At 41.2% G+C, this 16928-nt stretch overlaps 1 protein-coding gene across 1 annotated transcript in view; it reads left to right on the forward strand.

Annotated features, from left to right (window-relative positions):
• Positions 1 to 816: 816 nt before the first annotated feature.
• LOC126449333 (uncharacterized) overlaps positions 817 to 16928 on the forward strand; it is a 235835-nt gene continuing 219723 nt past the window's right edge. The window contains exons 1-3 of the mRNA XM_050091016.1: positions 817 to 822; positions 7409 to 7513; positions 7648 to 7896. Coding sequence (XP_049946973.1) covers positions 817 to 822; positions 7409 to 7513; positions 7648 to 7896 — 360 coding nt within the window. The remainder of the gene's footprint in view (positions 823 to 7408; positions 7514 to 7647; positions 7897 to 16928) is intronic.

Here is a 16928-nt window from a genome sequence, read left to right on the forward strand (position 1 = left end):
AATTGTCCACGTAACCACTGCCCACACCATTATGGAGCCACTACTAGCTTGTATAGTGTCTTGTTGACAAATTGGGTCCATGGCTTTGTAGGGTCTGCGCCTCAATCGAACCCTACCAATTTCTTACCAACTGAAATCAGGACTTATCTGACCAGGCCACGGTCTTCCAGTCGTCTGGGGTTCAACCGATATGGTCACGTGGCCAGGAGAGGCGCTGCAGGCCATGTTGTGGTGTTATCGAAGGCACTCGCGTCGATTGTCTGCTCCCATAGCCCATTAACGCCACGTTTCGCCGCACTGTTGTAACGGTTACGTTCATCCTACATCCCACATTGATCTCTGCTGTTATTTCGCGCACTGCTGCTTGTCTGTTAGCACTGACAACTCAACGCAAACAGCGCTGGTCTCGGTCGTTAAGTGAGGCACTCGGCCAGTGCGTTGTCCGGGATGAGAAGTAATGCCTGAAATTTGGTATTCTCGGCACACTCTTGACATTGTGGATCTCGAAATATTGAATTCCCTATCGATTTCCGAAATGAAACGTCCCATGTGTCTAGTTTCAAATACTATTCTGCGCTCAAAGTCTGTTAATTCCCTTCCTGTGGCCATAATTACGTCGGAACCCATTTCACATGAATCATGTGAGCACAAATGACAGCGTCGCCAACGCACTGCCCTTTCATATCTTGTGAACGCGATACTACCGCGATTTCTATATGTGCATATCGCTATCCCATGACATTAGTCGCCTCGGTGTAGACCGATGTTACAGATACGTGCAGCACTTCTGTTACTATAAGTGTTTCGCATAGGGTCATGAAAGTAAGATACGAGGTATTAGTATTCGGAAGGGGACCTAATCATATTTGGTTTCTTGTTCCATATGTGAATGACATGGGACTCGCAGTGTCTAATATAGGTTCAAAAAACCTTCATGTATGCACCGTACCTTAGTGTGCGTCTGGAGTATGTGGGCATTGTGGTGCGCTGTAGAGCAGAATAGAACGCGCTGTTCTGAAATCATTTTCATAAATACAGCTGAGTCGCCATTTTAACTCTGACTGACTTAACGAAGTTCATGCAACATAAACGTAATAAATCGTCCAATCCTCAGTTAGGTGATTCTTGCAAAATATTATCGGACAAATTCATTTTTGTAGCTGAAGTATAATAGCTGCAGTACTAACAGTTTTTTAAAAAAATACTGGTACAGTGTATGCACACACTGGAGTATGATTTTTATCGTCAGAAGACGGTTCTTTTAGCTTTAATCAATTAAAAAATCATGAATATGGGGAACGAGGTGGAAGAGTTCTCGTATGTTTCTAGTTTACTATGAGGGTGCGATGGGCGCGTGAATGATTCACAAAAATTTTCTTCTAAAGCTCGTGCAATTGTTAATATAGCTGTTAAGGAAACCAATGTCAGAAGTAAGTTTCCTGTGAAATATGCAAGCAGGCAATATCTCCACTCGGAATAAGAAACAGGAGACAGACTACCATCACTGTTAAGATCTACACAGATGAAATGTAACGACCGTGGGACAAAGAAAAAAGGGAAGAGTTATCAGCAGAAATTGCCCCTGTTAGATTTTTTATAGTAGTTGTAACGTCCGCCTCTGTAGCGTAGCGGTAGCTTTTCCGTCTACCACGCAGGGGTTCCGGGTTCGATTCCCGGCAGCGGACTGGGTGTTGTGTGTCCATCATCACTTTCACTATCATTGACCTGCAAGTCGCCGAAGTGGCGTCAACTAAAAAGGACTTGGAATACGGTGGCCAAACTCCCCCGCAAGGGGCCTCCCGGCAAACAATGCCATACGATCATTTCATTTCATAGTTCTGACAGATAAATGGTTCAAATAGCTCTGAGCGCTATGCGACTCAACTTCTGAGGTCATCAGTCGCCTAGAACTTAGAACCTAACTAACCTAAGGACATCACACACATCCATGCCCGAGGCAGGATTCGAACCTGCGACCGTAGCGGTCACGCGGTTCCAGACTGAAGCGCCTTTAATCGCACGGCCACACCGGCCGGCTCTGACAGATAACGTCAGCATAATTGGCAGCATGAAAACTTCGATTAGATATTGCAAAGTGCGTGAGTAATATTTTTCTCTCATCACTGTGGTCCTTTTTGGGATGTGAAGACGTTGTAGAGGTAGAAGGAATGGAGGATCTTGACTACCACTGATTCATCAATCACTGTATCCAGTATTATTTTTTCCAAATTAAAAACTGCAGCCAGTCGATAAATCAACACCACAGAAGTGCAACTAGCCAGAAAACATAAGTAACTGATAAATGAAAATCTGAGAGTATGAACGACGAGCAACGAAAAAGCAGAACAAAGCAAGGATGACTATGAAATCTGTTCTACACCTCCAAATAATTACTGAAACCTAATACTCTCAGACTTCAAGAAGAATATAATAATTCCAATCCCAAAGAAAGCAGGTGTTGACAGATGTGAAAATTACCGAACTATCAGTTTAATAAGCCACAACTGCAAAATAGTAACGCGAATTCTTTACAGACGGATGGAAAAACTGGTAGAAGCCGACCTCGGGGAAGATCAGTTTGGATTCCATAGAAATGTTGGAACACGTGAGGCAATACTGACCCTACGACTTATCTTAGAAGAAATATTAAGGAAAGGCAAACCTACATTTCTAGCATTTGTAGACTTAGAGAAAGCTTTTGACAATGTTGACTGGAATACTCTCTTCCAAATTCTGAAAGTGGCAGGGGTAAAATACAGGGAGCGAAAGGCTATTTGCAATTTGTACAGAAACCAGATTGCAGTTATAAAGAGTCGAGGGGCATGAAAGGAAAGCGGCGGTTGGGAAGGGAGTGAGACAGGGTTGTAGCCTCTCCCCTGTGTTATTCAATCTGTATATTGAGCAAGCAGTGAAGGAAACAAAAGAAACATTCGGAGTAGGTATTAAAATCCATGGAGAAGAAATAAAAACTTTGAGGTTCGCCGATGACATTGTAATTCTGTCAAAGACAGCAAAGGACTTGGAAAAGCAGTTGAACGGAATGGACAGTGTCTTGAAAGGAGGATATAAGATGAACATCAACAAAAGCAGAATAAGTATAATGCGATGTAGTCGAATTAAGTCGGGTGATGCTGAGGGAATTAGATTAGGAAATGAGACACTTAAAGTAGTAAAGGAGTTTTGCTATTTGGGGAGCAAAATAAATGATGATTGTCGAAGTAGAGAGGATATAAAATGTAGACTGGCAATGGCAAGGAAAGCGTTTCTGAAGAAGAGAAATTTGTTAACATCGAGTATAGATGTATCAGGAATTCGTTTCTGAAAGTTTTTGTATGGAGTGTAGCCATTTATGGAAGTGAAACATGGACGATAAATAGTTTGGACAAGAAGAGAATAGAAGCTTTCGGAATGTGGTGCTACAGAAGAATGCTGAAGATTAGATGGGTAGATCACATAACTAATGAGGAGGTATTGAATAGAATTGGGGAGGAGTTTGTGGCACAACTTGACTAGTAGAAGGGACCTGTTGGTAAGGCATGTTCTGAGGCATCAAGGGATCACCAGTTAATACTGGAGGGCAGCGTGGACGGTAAAAATTGTAGAGGGAGACCAAGAGATGAATACACTAAGCAGATTCAGAAGGATGTATGTTGCAGTAAGTACTGGGAGATGTAGAAGCTTGCACAGGGTAAGGTAGCATGGAGAGCTGCATCAAACCAATCTCAGGACTGAAGACAACAACAATAACAACAACAACATCAACATCATTCCGCTGAATCTGCGCACTTTATTCATAACTTGGTCTCCTCCTACGACTTTTTACTCTCCCCATACTCCCCCCCCCCCCCTTGAATACAGATTAGTGATAACTTGATGTCTCAGAATTCATCCTATCAACTGATCCCTTCTTTTAGTCAGGTTCTGGCTCAGTTGGCTTGTTTCCACATTCTGAAAAACCTCCTCATTAATCACGCGATCTACCCACCTAATCTTTAGCGCACTTCGGTAGCACCCTATTTCAAAAGTGTCTCTTCACTACTCTAAAAGGTTTCTCGTCAGTGTATCACTTCCATACATGGCTACATTCTAAACAAGTAACTTTATAAAAGCTTTTTAGCATTTAAATCTATATTCGTTGTTAACAAATTTCCCTTCTTCACAAACGCTTTTCTTGACATTGCTAGTCTACAGTTAAATCCCGTGTACTTCAGCCATCATTAATTTGCTACCAAAATAAAAAAACTCATCTACTGCTTTAAGTGTCTAGTATCCTAATCAGAATCCCTCAGCATCTGCTGATCTAATTTGACTGCATTTCTTCACCCTGTCTTCACTTATGTCCATCTTACATCCTCCTCCTCCTCCTCCTCCTCCTCCTCCTCCTCCTCCTCGTGATGCTGTCTGTTCCATTCAGTTGCTCCTCAAAGTTCTTTGCTGTCTCGGACACAATCACATTGCCATCGGAAAAACTCGAGGCTTTTATTTCCTCTCCCTGAACTTAATTTCCTATTTTAACTTTGTCTTTGGTTTCCTTTACTGCTTCCTCAATGTTCAGAGTGAATAACATTGGGGATAGGATACAACCTTGTTTCACTCTCTAACCATTGCCTCCCTTTCATGCCTCTCGACTCTTATAACTACTTTCTGGTTTCTGTACAAATTGCAAATACCCTTTCGCTCCCTGTCTTTTATCCCTGCTACATTCACAATTTCAAGGATTGTATTGCAGTCAACATTGTCAAAAGCGTTTCCCGGTCTACACATGATATAAACGTATGTTTACCTTTCCTTAACCCATATCCTAATATTAGTCGTATCGCCAGTATTGCCTCGTATGTTCCTACATTTCTCCGGCATCCAAGCTGATTTTCCCCAATTTCGGCTTTTGCCTGTTGGGTTGTTTTTGGTGGAGGAGACCAGACAGCGAGGTCATCGGTTTCATTGGATTAGGAAAGGAAGTCGGCAGTGCCCTTTCGAAGGAACCATCCCGGCATTTACCTGGAACGATTTAGGGAAATCAAGGAAAACCTAAATCAGGATGGCCGGACGCGGGATTGAACCGTTGTCCTCCCGAATGCGAGTCCTGCGAGTCTAGTGTGCTAGCCACTGCGCCACCTCGCTCGGTCATTTACCTGTTTCTCCAATTTTGTAGTTTACAACTGTGATCTATTAAACTGGTAGTTTGATAATATTCAAATTAAACTGATAGTTTGGTAATATTCATACCTGTCTGCACCTGCTTTCTTTATAACTGGAATTCTTACATTTGTTCTTCTAGAAGTCTGCAGGTATTTCTCATGTCTCACACACCTCGCACACGAGATGGCATAGTTTCGCCATGAATGTTTCTCACAAGGCTATCGCTAGTTCTGACGGAATGTTGTCTACTCCAGGGTCCTTGTTTAGACCTACTTCTCTATCAGTGCTCTGTAGAATTTTTCTCACAGCATCAAATCTCCTGTCTCCATCTATGTCCTTTTCCCTTTCCATAACATCGTGTTCAAGCTAATCTCCCTTGTATAGACACTCTATATCAGGGATATTCAGATTTTTTTCTATCTACCTCTCGCTTGTGGATCACAGTGAGTGGTAAAACTTTCTAACCGCCCACCAATGTCACAGAAATATTGATTTATAAAGTAGGGAAGTAACATTGCATCATCAAATTTACAAAGAAGCGTTGCAGGAAGTAAAAGCATATAATAATTTCTTACCAAATACATTCTTAAAAACTTAATGAAAACCTAACTGAAATATCTGTAACCCCCAACCGCCCACCACGAAAGCTGGAAAGCTAACCAGCGGGCGATAGGGACCAGGCTTACTATCAGTGCTCTATATACCCATTCCACCTTTCAGATTTCCCTTTTTTGCTTAATACCGGTTTTCCATCAGAGCTCTTCAGAGTCATGCCGCTGCTTCTTTTTACCCCAAAGGCATCTTTAATTTTCCAGTAGGCGGTATCTATCTTTCACCAAATGAATGTTGTTTCTAAATCCTTACATGCATCCTCTAGCCATTCCTGCCAAGTCATTTTGCGCTTTCTGCCAATCTTATTTTTTAGATGCTTGTATTCCGATTTGGTTGTTTCATATACTGGATTTTTATATTTTCGCCTTTCAACGTTTAAATTCAATATCTGCTTTCATATACAAGGATTCTTACTAGGTCTTGTCGTCTTACTTACACTACTGTTCGAAGTGTTGCATGTCAGTTTAGAATTTTGGTAATTGACTTCTAAAAACCCATTCATCTTTAAAATTTCAAATATTAATTCAAAAAGAATAGTCTGCAAGTGAGAAGGAACATTATAATGAAGTACAAGATTGTTTCTAATATTTTAATTCAAGGAAATTTGCCAACTGTACATAAATATCTGTACAATGACGTGCCAGGTCACTAATGACATCGAAGTTACATATTGTGATGAAATTTCCATTTAATTTAGTCGTAGTGTAAAATATTGCGCATCACAAGTGCATTATTCATTAGCCATAGTTAAAATGATCTGCATATTTTTTGGGCCTCCTTGGCATTTACAACAGCCTTGACACTCTTAGGCATAGAATCGATCAATTTTCTACTGGTACCGATGTCAATTTCATGGTGCAATAGTTCCACTATCATCCACAATAGCTCCAGTTTTGTTGCAGGGTTTTTCTTCTGAAGCCCTTTCCCAACCAATCGCCACAAATTCACAGATGGATTAACGTCTGGCTGATTTCACAGCCAAGGAAGTTCTCTGACACCTAATTCAGTCATGACAAAACGATTCTGAAATGATAGATTTGGACGCTATGTAACAGCAGTAACCTTGAAAATTGTATTACAAAGAAAGAATAGCCAAAACTCACCATTTTTTATATGTGGCATGGAGCTAGATCCTTTTGGAAAATCCACTGTGCATCCGGGAATGCATCGTGTGCAGTGAACATCAGAGAGCGCCGAATCACAACTTCGTATTGTTCACAATTTATTGTATAATGAACGAAAGGTGGCCGAGCGGTTCTAGGCGCTTCAGTCCAGAACCGCGCAACTGCTACGGTCACTGATTCGAATCCTGCCTCGGGAATGGATGTGTGTGATGTCCTTAGGTTTGTTAGGTTTAAGTAGTTCTAAGTTCTAGGGGACTGATGACTTCAGATGTTTAGTCCCATAGTACGCAGCGCCATCTGAACCACTGAACGAAGTACAGCCTTGAAGCTATCACAATTCTCCGCTGCTCTTTTGTTCAGTTTACGCGCAGTCTGGCCCATTCAAGCTGCTTTTTCCTCATTGCAACAGTTTGAAAAACACAGCAATACTTCTGACCAGAAATAGCGAACGCCAAATCTCAGTTAACTCAGCGTACTGTCTGAGTCAATAATCGGCAGTATGAGATCACATTGTTTCTATCCGTTGTCGAAAGGTACCACCACCACCACCACCACCACCACCACCAAAAAATACATATAAGTTTCTGCTTGAAGACGTGTCACTTACAAAAGAACATCATTGCAGTCAAAGGCGTGCAGTACTTTCGAACAGCAATGTGTTTGATTCTCTGCTGCCTTCGCTATTCCATCTCTCAAACATTACAGGCTTATTCAGAGCATTTGTAAATTCCATGAGCGAAGAAGATTTGAAATGTTGCGTGGCGTCTTGTAGCTTGCTGGTGACGCTTCTCCGCCTCCCTCTCGGTTGCAGACTGCCCGCCTGCTGGAGGTCATCGAGGCACGCAGGGCGGGCGACGAGGCGCGCGTGGAGCAGCTGCTGAGCGAGTACCGCGAGCAGCGCCGGCTGTCCCTGGCAGGCGGCAGCGCTGCCGGCAGGCCGGCCACCAACGGCGCCCCTGGAACCATCAAGCGCAGGCGCATCCAGGGGGCGGCGCGCATGCGCGACTTCTTCTATCCCCAGGTACGGCGGCCAACTTCATTCTGCACGACCGTCCTTTAATAGTACCAGGGGACCTGTGCGAAACTTCCGCACTTTCGTAGTTTGAAATGATGGCAATATTTGAATAAGTGTAGTCGCTGGAATAACCCTACCACAACAAAGGTAAAAAATTAATTATGATCGTAGTGTTGCTCACACTGCTAAATATTGCATTTTCGGGCAACAACAAAGTTATATTATGTGGCAGTTGTCATTAGAGCACAATTAATAAAGTCATTTCTTGAAATAATGGATAAACTAGGCACTTATCTTTTCGTGTTTCCCACGCTGGTCTCGTTGTGAACTCATGGCTCAATCGTCAAAAATCTAGGTAGTGATGATTCCAAGCTGGGATTCAAAGAGGCCTGCGATATTCAAGAGTTTTATAGATGTGTTTCATAAGCCATTCTTGAAGATTAAACTTTTGCAAGTTAGGACAATGGTGATGTAAAAAACTAATCAGCACTCCGAATTTAAGTTACACTTCTTTTTTATTACTTTTGTTGCAACATCACTTCACAATATAAAACATACTTGAAAATATCGTCCTCACTGTTAAAGTTCACATTTCATAAACTGACTACAATTTGCGTCTTTTCAACATGACTACCAAGACTCGACTATCTAATAACCGCTTACGCGCCCAAAAATCAGAGTTATAAGTACGTCAAAGATCATAGTGACAAAAGAAAGAATACACATAAGAATAATATGATTGCAATATAAACATATCAATGTATCAAAGTACCTCGACATTAATGAAATCAAATCTGAATGTTGTCACAGAAATGTGTTAACTATTTTACAGAAACACAGAATATTGCTGGTATCGAGAGGTTGAGGTGAGGTGCCGTAATGGTTACGTAATTCAAGTACCATTACGAAGGGTAGTTGTGGAAATAAAAAGAAAACGTCTTTAACAATGAACCGAACGACGTAAAACAATAACCATTAACTTCCGATGCTCGCAATGTATAATTTTCGACTGTAAAATTTACAGTTACCTGTTGTTCAAGAGAAGTTTAAAGAGAAAAACATACATGAAATACAAAGAAGGAAATAAATGCGAAATGTGTAGGTCAGAAGATAGTGTTCGCATCTTATTCGTTATATCCCTAAGGCCACAATAACCCCTAGCGGTATTTTGTGACTTTAATTCCGCGTTTTATGGAAGCACATTAGGCCATATAGCAATAAGTAAATCACAGTTCAGGCCGACAATGAGAAGTATGTTTGTCGTTTCGGAAAATTATTCATTTAGAAAAGTCAGTTTTTACGTAGGGCAGAGATAATGGACTACTGCAATGGTCACCAGTGATCTCTATACTAAGCGCGTATCGAACTCCAACTGCCCAAGCATGTCGGCCAAAAATGTTCGTATTTCATTTCTGTTCGTATTTCGTTTCTTGCCTACTTACAACATGACTGCCATGAAATCTCACGAGAGCGCAAAATGAAAATAATTTTCGATTCTGCTCCCACATCAGCTTATTGTATCGCATGTTGGACAATAAGTTCAAAGCCAGGAATAAGTAAAGATTTCTTTATCACGCACAGACGGAAGGAAATTTTTTTGCTCAACTACAACATGGTGGACTATGCAGACAAGAATCTGCAGGCACGTCGTAGTTCCATGCTATGAGATCAGAGTTCTATATCCAGGTGATACAGAGAGAACTAATGATAACGGTTATTAACTGTGCCGAAGTGGCCGTGCGGTTAAAGGCGCTGCAGTCTGGAACCGCAAGACCGCTACGGTCGCAGGTTCCAATCCTGCCTCGGGCATGGATGTTTGTGATGTCCTTAGGTTAGTTAGGTTTAAGTAGTTCTAAGTTCTAGGGGACTAATGACCTCAGCAGTTGAGTCCCATAGTGCTCAGAGCCATTTGAACCATTTTTTGTGATAATGCTGTAGCTATACAGATTATCCAGTTAATAAGCACTTTAAAGCAACTGAAGTAGTATTTGTAATAAGGCATCCATGATGACCTTTCGTCTATAATAGCTAAGTCTCTTTTATGATTAAATTTTCCATAAATAGGAAGCTATAGCGCAAAACAGATATACAGTGTCAGAAGCCGGTTAAAAAACCTTTCTAACGGTACTTCATTCATACGTGTACGATTAATATGTGTTGAGAAAAGGGGAGGTTGACTGATGAAATACAAATCAGTCTGGGACGTCCTGGCGGGTTAAAACTATGTGCCAGTTTGAGACTTGAACTAGGGACCTATTCCTTTTGTAGGTAAGTGCTCTACCGACCGAGCTACTCCAGCGCGACTCATGACTCGTCCTCACACCTTTACTTCAGCAAGTGACTACTCTTCTACCTTCCAGAGTTCAGAGTCTCTATTACGAAACCTGCAAGACTAGCACTCCTGAAAGAAAAGATATTGCGGGGACAAGGCTTAACTACGGCCTGGGGGATGTTTCCAGAACGAAATTTTCGCTGTGCAACCGACCGTGCGCTGATACAAAACTTCCTGGCAGCAGGACAACTGCGAAGTGTGGAAGGTAGAAGTTGAGGTACCCTGGTGGATGTAAAGCTGCGAGGACGGCTCCTGAGACGTGCTTCGGTAACTCAGTTGATAGAGCACTTGCCGTGAAAAGCAAAGGTCCTGAGTTAGTCTCGGTGCAGCACACAGCCTGCAAGTTTCATATCAGCGCAAGTAGTAAAGGGTACAGCAATCAGTCGCAAATAATGTTTGTTCATCTCCAGATTTCTGTCACTGTGTGGCCATCTTCACTGCAATAAACGTAAGTTACAAATTTAATACCACTTCTGTATGCACAGTCTCATGTGTACTACTCATGTCAAAGTTTACGTGAGTGTAAACTCGGGTTAGACATAAATAGTCTAGTTGGGGCTATGTGTACATGTAAGTGGTTTTAATGTTGTAACTTAAAATTTGCTGCACAGAAGATACCACACAGTGACAGAAATTTGGGTATGAAATCAACATTATTTGCAACTGATTGTCGTCTCCTTTGGTACTTGAAATGAATATAGTCGCTGGGCATAACTGCTTCCTTAAGGAATGAAAACTGATAATTTTTTTTTCCTTCAGTCGAATCAACCTAAGTTCTCTCATAGGAAATACGGACTATGAGAAACTTGGAAGTTCAGTCCAAGAAACAAGGACGTTTGTGGTATCCTGACTAAAATATTTCATAATCGGGATATAGCTGGCAAACCATAGCTTTATTGGGAGATGTAAATTATAATCTCCAAAAATATTTTGTTCAAATGAGAAGGGTGGCGTAAGTTGTTCAAAGTTACTGTAGTGGATCTTTCTTCGGTTCTGGCAGGTAGGCATTAGCTGTCTACAAATTATTACTGCTTACTGGTGTTTACATCCCTGTAGGGTGATGATTTTGTTAAGAGATGGTTCGCAGATGTGGTAACTTCTGTTTTCATTTTGCAGTGCTTTGGGTGTAGAGTATCTCATTCTAAAACTTACGTTTGTCTTTCACACGCATGCTGAATGACGGTCATTGAAGATTAACTGACAAAATTTATGTCAGTTCTGCAGAATTTATTAAAAGTTGTGCATAGTGTTTGTAACCTTTCTTTTCAGTGTCGCCACGGATCATCCCGAGCATGTTATGGAACCTTTTTCTTTTCATCTCACATATTAGTTTAACACGTAACTGGTACGCCCTAAAACTGTAACGTGTAAGACAAAAGTTTTGAGTATGTTTCGGTAAAACAGAAAACAGCTGGGTGGGATTTAAATATCAAACACGTTACAGACATTAAGACGACAGTGAAGTGCATGAAATGTAAAATGTGCACTTCTCGAAAGTCCTACACATCAGCTACAAATACGAAGCCACGCAATTGAAATTTCACATTTGAACACGAAATAGACAATGTTTCAAAGTTCCAAACCAAAAGAAACGTTCAAACTCAACATAAAAATTTCTGCAGGCATAACTCATGGGGGGGGGGGGGGTGATTTTATTCTAACGTTTTCAACTAAATTACTACCTCATTTATAAAATAGTGTACCAATACCAGAGATTGCTACGAAATCTTAGTTTTCATCATTCGCCGTCGTCGCTAGTGAATTTCATTACGTAGTTTTATTAATCAAAACTACCGAAACAATTTTGAACACAATCGCTCTCATTTCCGCATTTGTCATCGATGTCATTGTCCATTGGTTCGTTTAGAGCAGGGCTTCCCAATCTTTTCAGCTGGTGGACCCCTTCTTCAGTCGAAAATCCATGGCGGACCCCTCGTCAGTCAAGAGCACAGTAACATTAAATTTCAGAGCGAAACCCATGGGAACTGAAAGCTTCTTAATGCAATTTCCATGTTCCCAATGACCCCCCCTCCCTCCCGCCCTCTCCTCCCTCCCCCCCCTCCTCCCACCCCCCCCCCCCCCCCCCCCCCCCCGAAGTATCAATAGTCTTTGGTTTAGAGATGAATGAAAACAATTTGAAGGTCAAAAATTGACTTATGAAATAGATGAAATAGGTAGTGCACTGACAAAGCAAGTTTAACATTTAATGATGCCTGGGGCCGCATACGTGCCAGCGAGCGCTGTGATTGGTCGACAAAGCTCTAGCTCCGCACATGCGTAAAAGGTTTCAGCGCATCTACTGCCGTGAGCCGGCGCACAAACGACCCTCGTATTGTTGCGAAACAGTCGATCAGAGAAGCCGCATTCTCGGGCTGTAAACTGTGTATGCGTTCGCACTTAGGAACCGCAAAGGCTGCTTGAGAATACGACTTGAAGTAAAAATACACAAGGTTTTCACACGAAAAAAAAGGTGATGTATTTGATTTTCACATTTTTATTCAGTAATTTTACTCATTATTTTACACGATTTGGCGAAGGGTGGCCGCGGACCCCCTAGAAAGAGCCGGCGGACACCTAAGGGGTCCGCGGACCACACGTTGGGAAGCCCTGGTTTAGAGTGTCTGTAATATCTTCCTATTTCTTTTTTCCTAAGTATGGTAGTGCAAACCCAAAATACTGGAAATGATGCCAAGAAAAAACAACTTTCGCTGAAGGTACACGGGATCCTTGGGACCCAATCACTTTTATAGAATCAAAACTAGCAAAGAAACGCCTGCAACGAGGTTGTGGGGTAGCAGCCAATCGAATGCTTGCGAAGCACAGGAAGAGGCAGGTCCGTGCTACCACACATACAGCGGCGTTGAAAATAAGAAATTTCTCTTAGGTCCCTAGGACCCAAGTGTACCAATTGCAGGTTAATTTGTCTGGTTCTTCCAATAACTGAAGAAAGAGTGTATCATACTCACCACGTAATTTTCGAGAAAGGTAGAGCTCATTCACATAAATTGGGCATCTTTTTATGTCAAAAAGCCGCAGTTCAGTACTAGGCTTAAAGCGCAGAAGCGTCGTGGTATCCATCTCGTCTAAGTCGGTTAAAAGTGTTTCTAACTTGCTTATAGGTTCTGACATTGACATTACCTAACTCTCCCCGCAAAAAGCTAATGGAGAAGACTGCACGTACTGTTGCCAAGCCGGCAGCCCATGTTATTGGGCGGCATTAGATTGCCGACAAGGAGCCCTAGGGCAACAAACGAGAGGTGGCAAAAGAGAACTGAACCGATACAAATAACCGCTTACTAACAAGTGGCAGTTACTGTAATAACCGCTCGTCTGATACTATCAGTTATTAAAATAACTGCCAATAGTGAGTAGCGTTACTGAAGTGCGCCCTATGCTTTCGCATCATCTGATAATTGACTGAGACCGGGTTATATGCATCATAAAATCCTTAAAATATGCATGCTAAATGCTTAAAAATGCATGAAAAGTGTTGAAATATGCAAGATCAAATAATTAAAAAACATGGTAGTTGCTGCGTGCAGTATATCTCAAAGTCGAACCTGTGCATATAATTTACGAGGAAGAGCGCCTGCCACGCGAAAAATCGTTACATTTAGAACGCTGATATCATTTTCTGAATACATTCTGGGAGAGGTTAGGAAGGGGGCGTTTCTGGGATTATTTTCTAAAAATTTGCAAAATGGGGACGCATACAGTCTTTCAGGAGTTGTTCCTTCTTTGCTATTGTTGTCAGTAACAAGCGGATGCGATGCGAGTGAGTCGCAGCGAAACAATCGATATGTACAGGACCAACTTCGACATACATCGCACACAGTGGGGCACGCTCAAAAACTCCGTATATTTTACTTAAAAACATAAAATCATGAATTTTTTTTTGAACAGCATTAATTTTTAAGTAATACTATTGGACCAAAGCATCATTTACAATTTATTTTACATTTTTCTACTGTTGTAAACATAAACAACTGTGCACTGTTCCAAATGCTCGGTAGTAAGATTGTGCCTTCGATCAGTCAAAACATTTTTATAAGCAGAAAAGGACCGTTCTATATCAACTGAGGTAACTGGGCAGTATTTGAATTTCGGTGCTATGTTGGCATTTATTGTTTCTGGTAAAAGTTCACCCATCCCTTTAATAAATCTATCAATTTGGCACACGGGGTTCAAAACCTGGGTTATTGTTTAAAATGTTTTCAAATTTTTCTTTACGTTTTCTTGGGAATACGTCTAGCAATGGGTAGTTCACTAGAATAAATTTATTCGTTAACTAATAGATTCATTCAACGCCAAACCTTGAGTTTCAAGCTTTTTAATAATTGCAGGTATATGGGAAAATAAGTGATAATCACATCAATGTCTTTTTTATACCGGATTCATTAAAAGCTTCCTTGCACTGGCAAACTCCCAAAGTCTCTGCACTATCGAAGTCGTTTATTAGGGTCTAATGGCCTCGAAATGTTCATTATAAAACACAGCTTCGACTCGCTAACCCCAATGAGTTACCACTGGTTCGGGATGTAAAGGCACATTTGGTTGTTTTTCTTTGTTGGTCTTGATGCGAGCAGGAGCCTTTAGAAACAATTTCTTTGTGGATGAAATCCGTTTATTCACATTCACAAACGTGGAACATACTTCTTCAGCAATGCGATGTACTCTATGAGCAAAGCATGTCACATGAATGAAATTGGGATAAAATACTCTTGAGGGCTTTTACTGCTTTGACCATATAGCAAGCAGCATCTGAAATACACATGAACGCCGTTTCATCTGCAGAAGATTCTGGAAATATTTTTCTAATACCATCATTCACAAACCTGGCGATCGTAGAATGTTTAACTTTTTCACATTCTTTGCAGGCTGCTAAATAGGAAGAAGAAAGATCTTCTTTTAAAGCACCAACAATTAAACTTGCAATGTAACGACCACAAGTGTCTGTTTCGTCAACTGAAATCCAGATGATGCTGCCATTGAGTCCGTTGCATATTTCTTCCAGAACATGTACGTAAATTCTGTATGTTAATTTTTACGCAATGTTGATTCATCTGGTATATTTTGATTGAAGCAATATTTGCGCAGAAAGCCTTTGAGGATAGATTTGTAAGTTTGTGAAGAGGAATATTGCTTGCAGTGAATGCTTCACACAGACCCATGTTAAACAGACGTTTTTGGTTACCTTTGGGCAAATCCCAGCTTCTAATGCAACTTGCTGTTGTCATAAGTTGTTGTCGTGTTCCATTGTCCTGCATTCCTGCGATATGAAGACTTGTCTTGACATGCTGGTCGGTTTGAAATTTTGTTTTGCGCGAAACGTTTTTCTCGCAAACTTGACAATATAAATCAATTCCGTTATATGTAAATGTTCCAGGATGGTCAGCTATTCACGAAACGACGTTTCTTTTTTCGGGCGGCATGGCGCACAACACGTTACACACTACACGTCGTAAACACGTTCAACCGTGTACAAGTAAATAGAAAGCTAAACTGAAACTAGCGACTAAAAGCTTGCGTAGTTTGTAGCCGACGGGTACGGTATGACAACTGAGGGCAGTAACCTGTTCGTGTTCTTCTTCTGAAATGATTTCGCTAGGCAGTGGCCTCTCTGCTAGCGACTGCACGCAGTTATAGGTCGCGGTCAATCTGACACACATCAAAACTAGACCGATCTACAGAACGCCCGTCTAAATTTTTTAAATATTGTAAACATAGAGCTAAAATATGTATCGTCACTAGTTTTTAGTTAAAACATGCAATAACCGCTGAAAAGGAGCCAAATATGCAGATGCATATGCAACATGCAAATGCATGAAGTTACGGATAAATGAACATAGCAGAGAGACTGACCTTCTGTCAGGTATCCTACTCTATAGCTCACGGCAACGCGCCATCTGGTCATCGACGTTTGTAATTATGTTTCATGCTATCTAACTATGTACAGGACCATAAGGAATTCGTTTCATGCTATCTAACTACGTACAGGACTACCAGGAATTCGTGCGAATACGGAATTAGCCGTCCGTAGGTGAGTGTACATGTAAGTTATTTTATTGTGGAAGGTACTTCTCGCTAATAGTTCTTTTTCTCTAGAAGTTACGGGCTAACACCTACAGGAAACCTGGAAGTTGATAACTAACGATGATATATCCAGAGGGCAGATACTGGAGTTAAACAAATGTTTTCGTAGTATACGAGAATAACCGTCTATCGTCACGGAGTTACGCACAGTTAATTTCTAATTAACTTCCTGATGAGTTAGAGATCCAAACTTTCAATATAACTCAGAAGCGGATGACAGTGCAATATAATCCGCTTCGTCTGGTGGGTGGCGGAGGTTTTTCTACATGTCTGATGTTTAGTACAAATTGATTTTGAACTAACTTCTCGATGAGCTAAAATCTTCAAACTTTCGCCATAGTTCTGGGGTGGATGCCAATGCAATATTTATTCGCTTTCTTGTCTGGTGTGTGGCGTGGGGTAGTTTGTGTGCCACCGTTACTTTACTGTTTTCCTGTTCCATTCGTATCTCGCGGTGATAACAATTGCAAGTAACTGTCCCTGCGACCTCAAACCTCTCTAATTTTTACATTCACGGTCTTATTAGTTGACTCAGATGAAGAGAAGCTGAAATAAAACTAAAATTTATCAAATGTCTCTGTTGTGATGTCATCAAAGTGTTTGAAATCGATTG

Source organism: Schistocerca serialis, chromosome 1, assembly GCF_023864345.2.
Source record: "Schistocerca serialis cubense isolate TAMUIC-IGC-003099 chromosome 1, iqSchSeri2.2, whole genome shotgun sequence".
Taxonomy (NCBI): Eukaryota; Metazoa; Arthropoda; class Insecta; order Orthoptera; family Acrididae; genus Schistocerca; species Schistocerca serialis.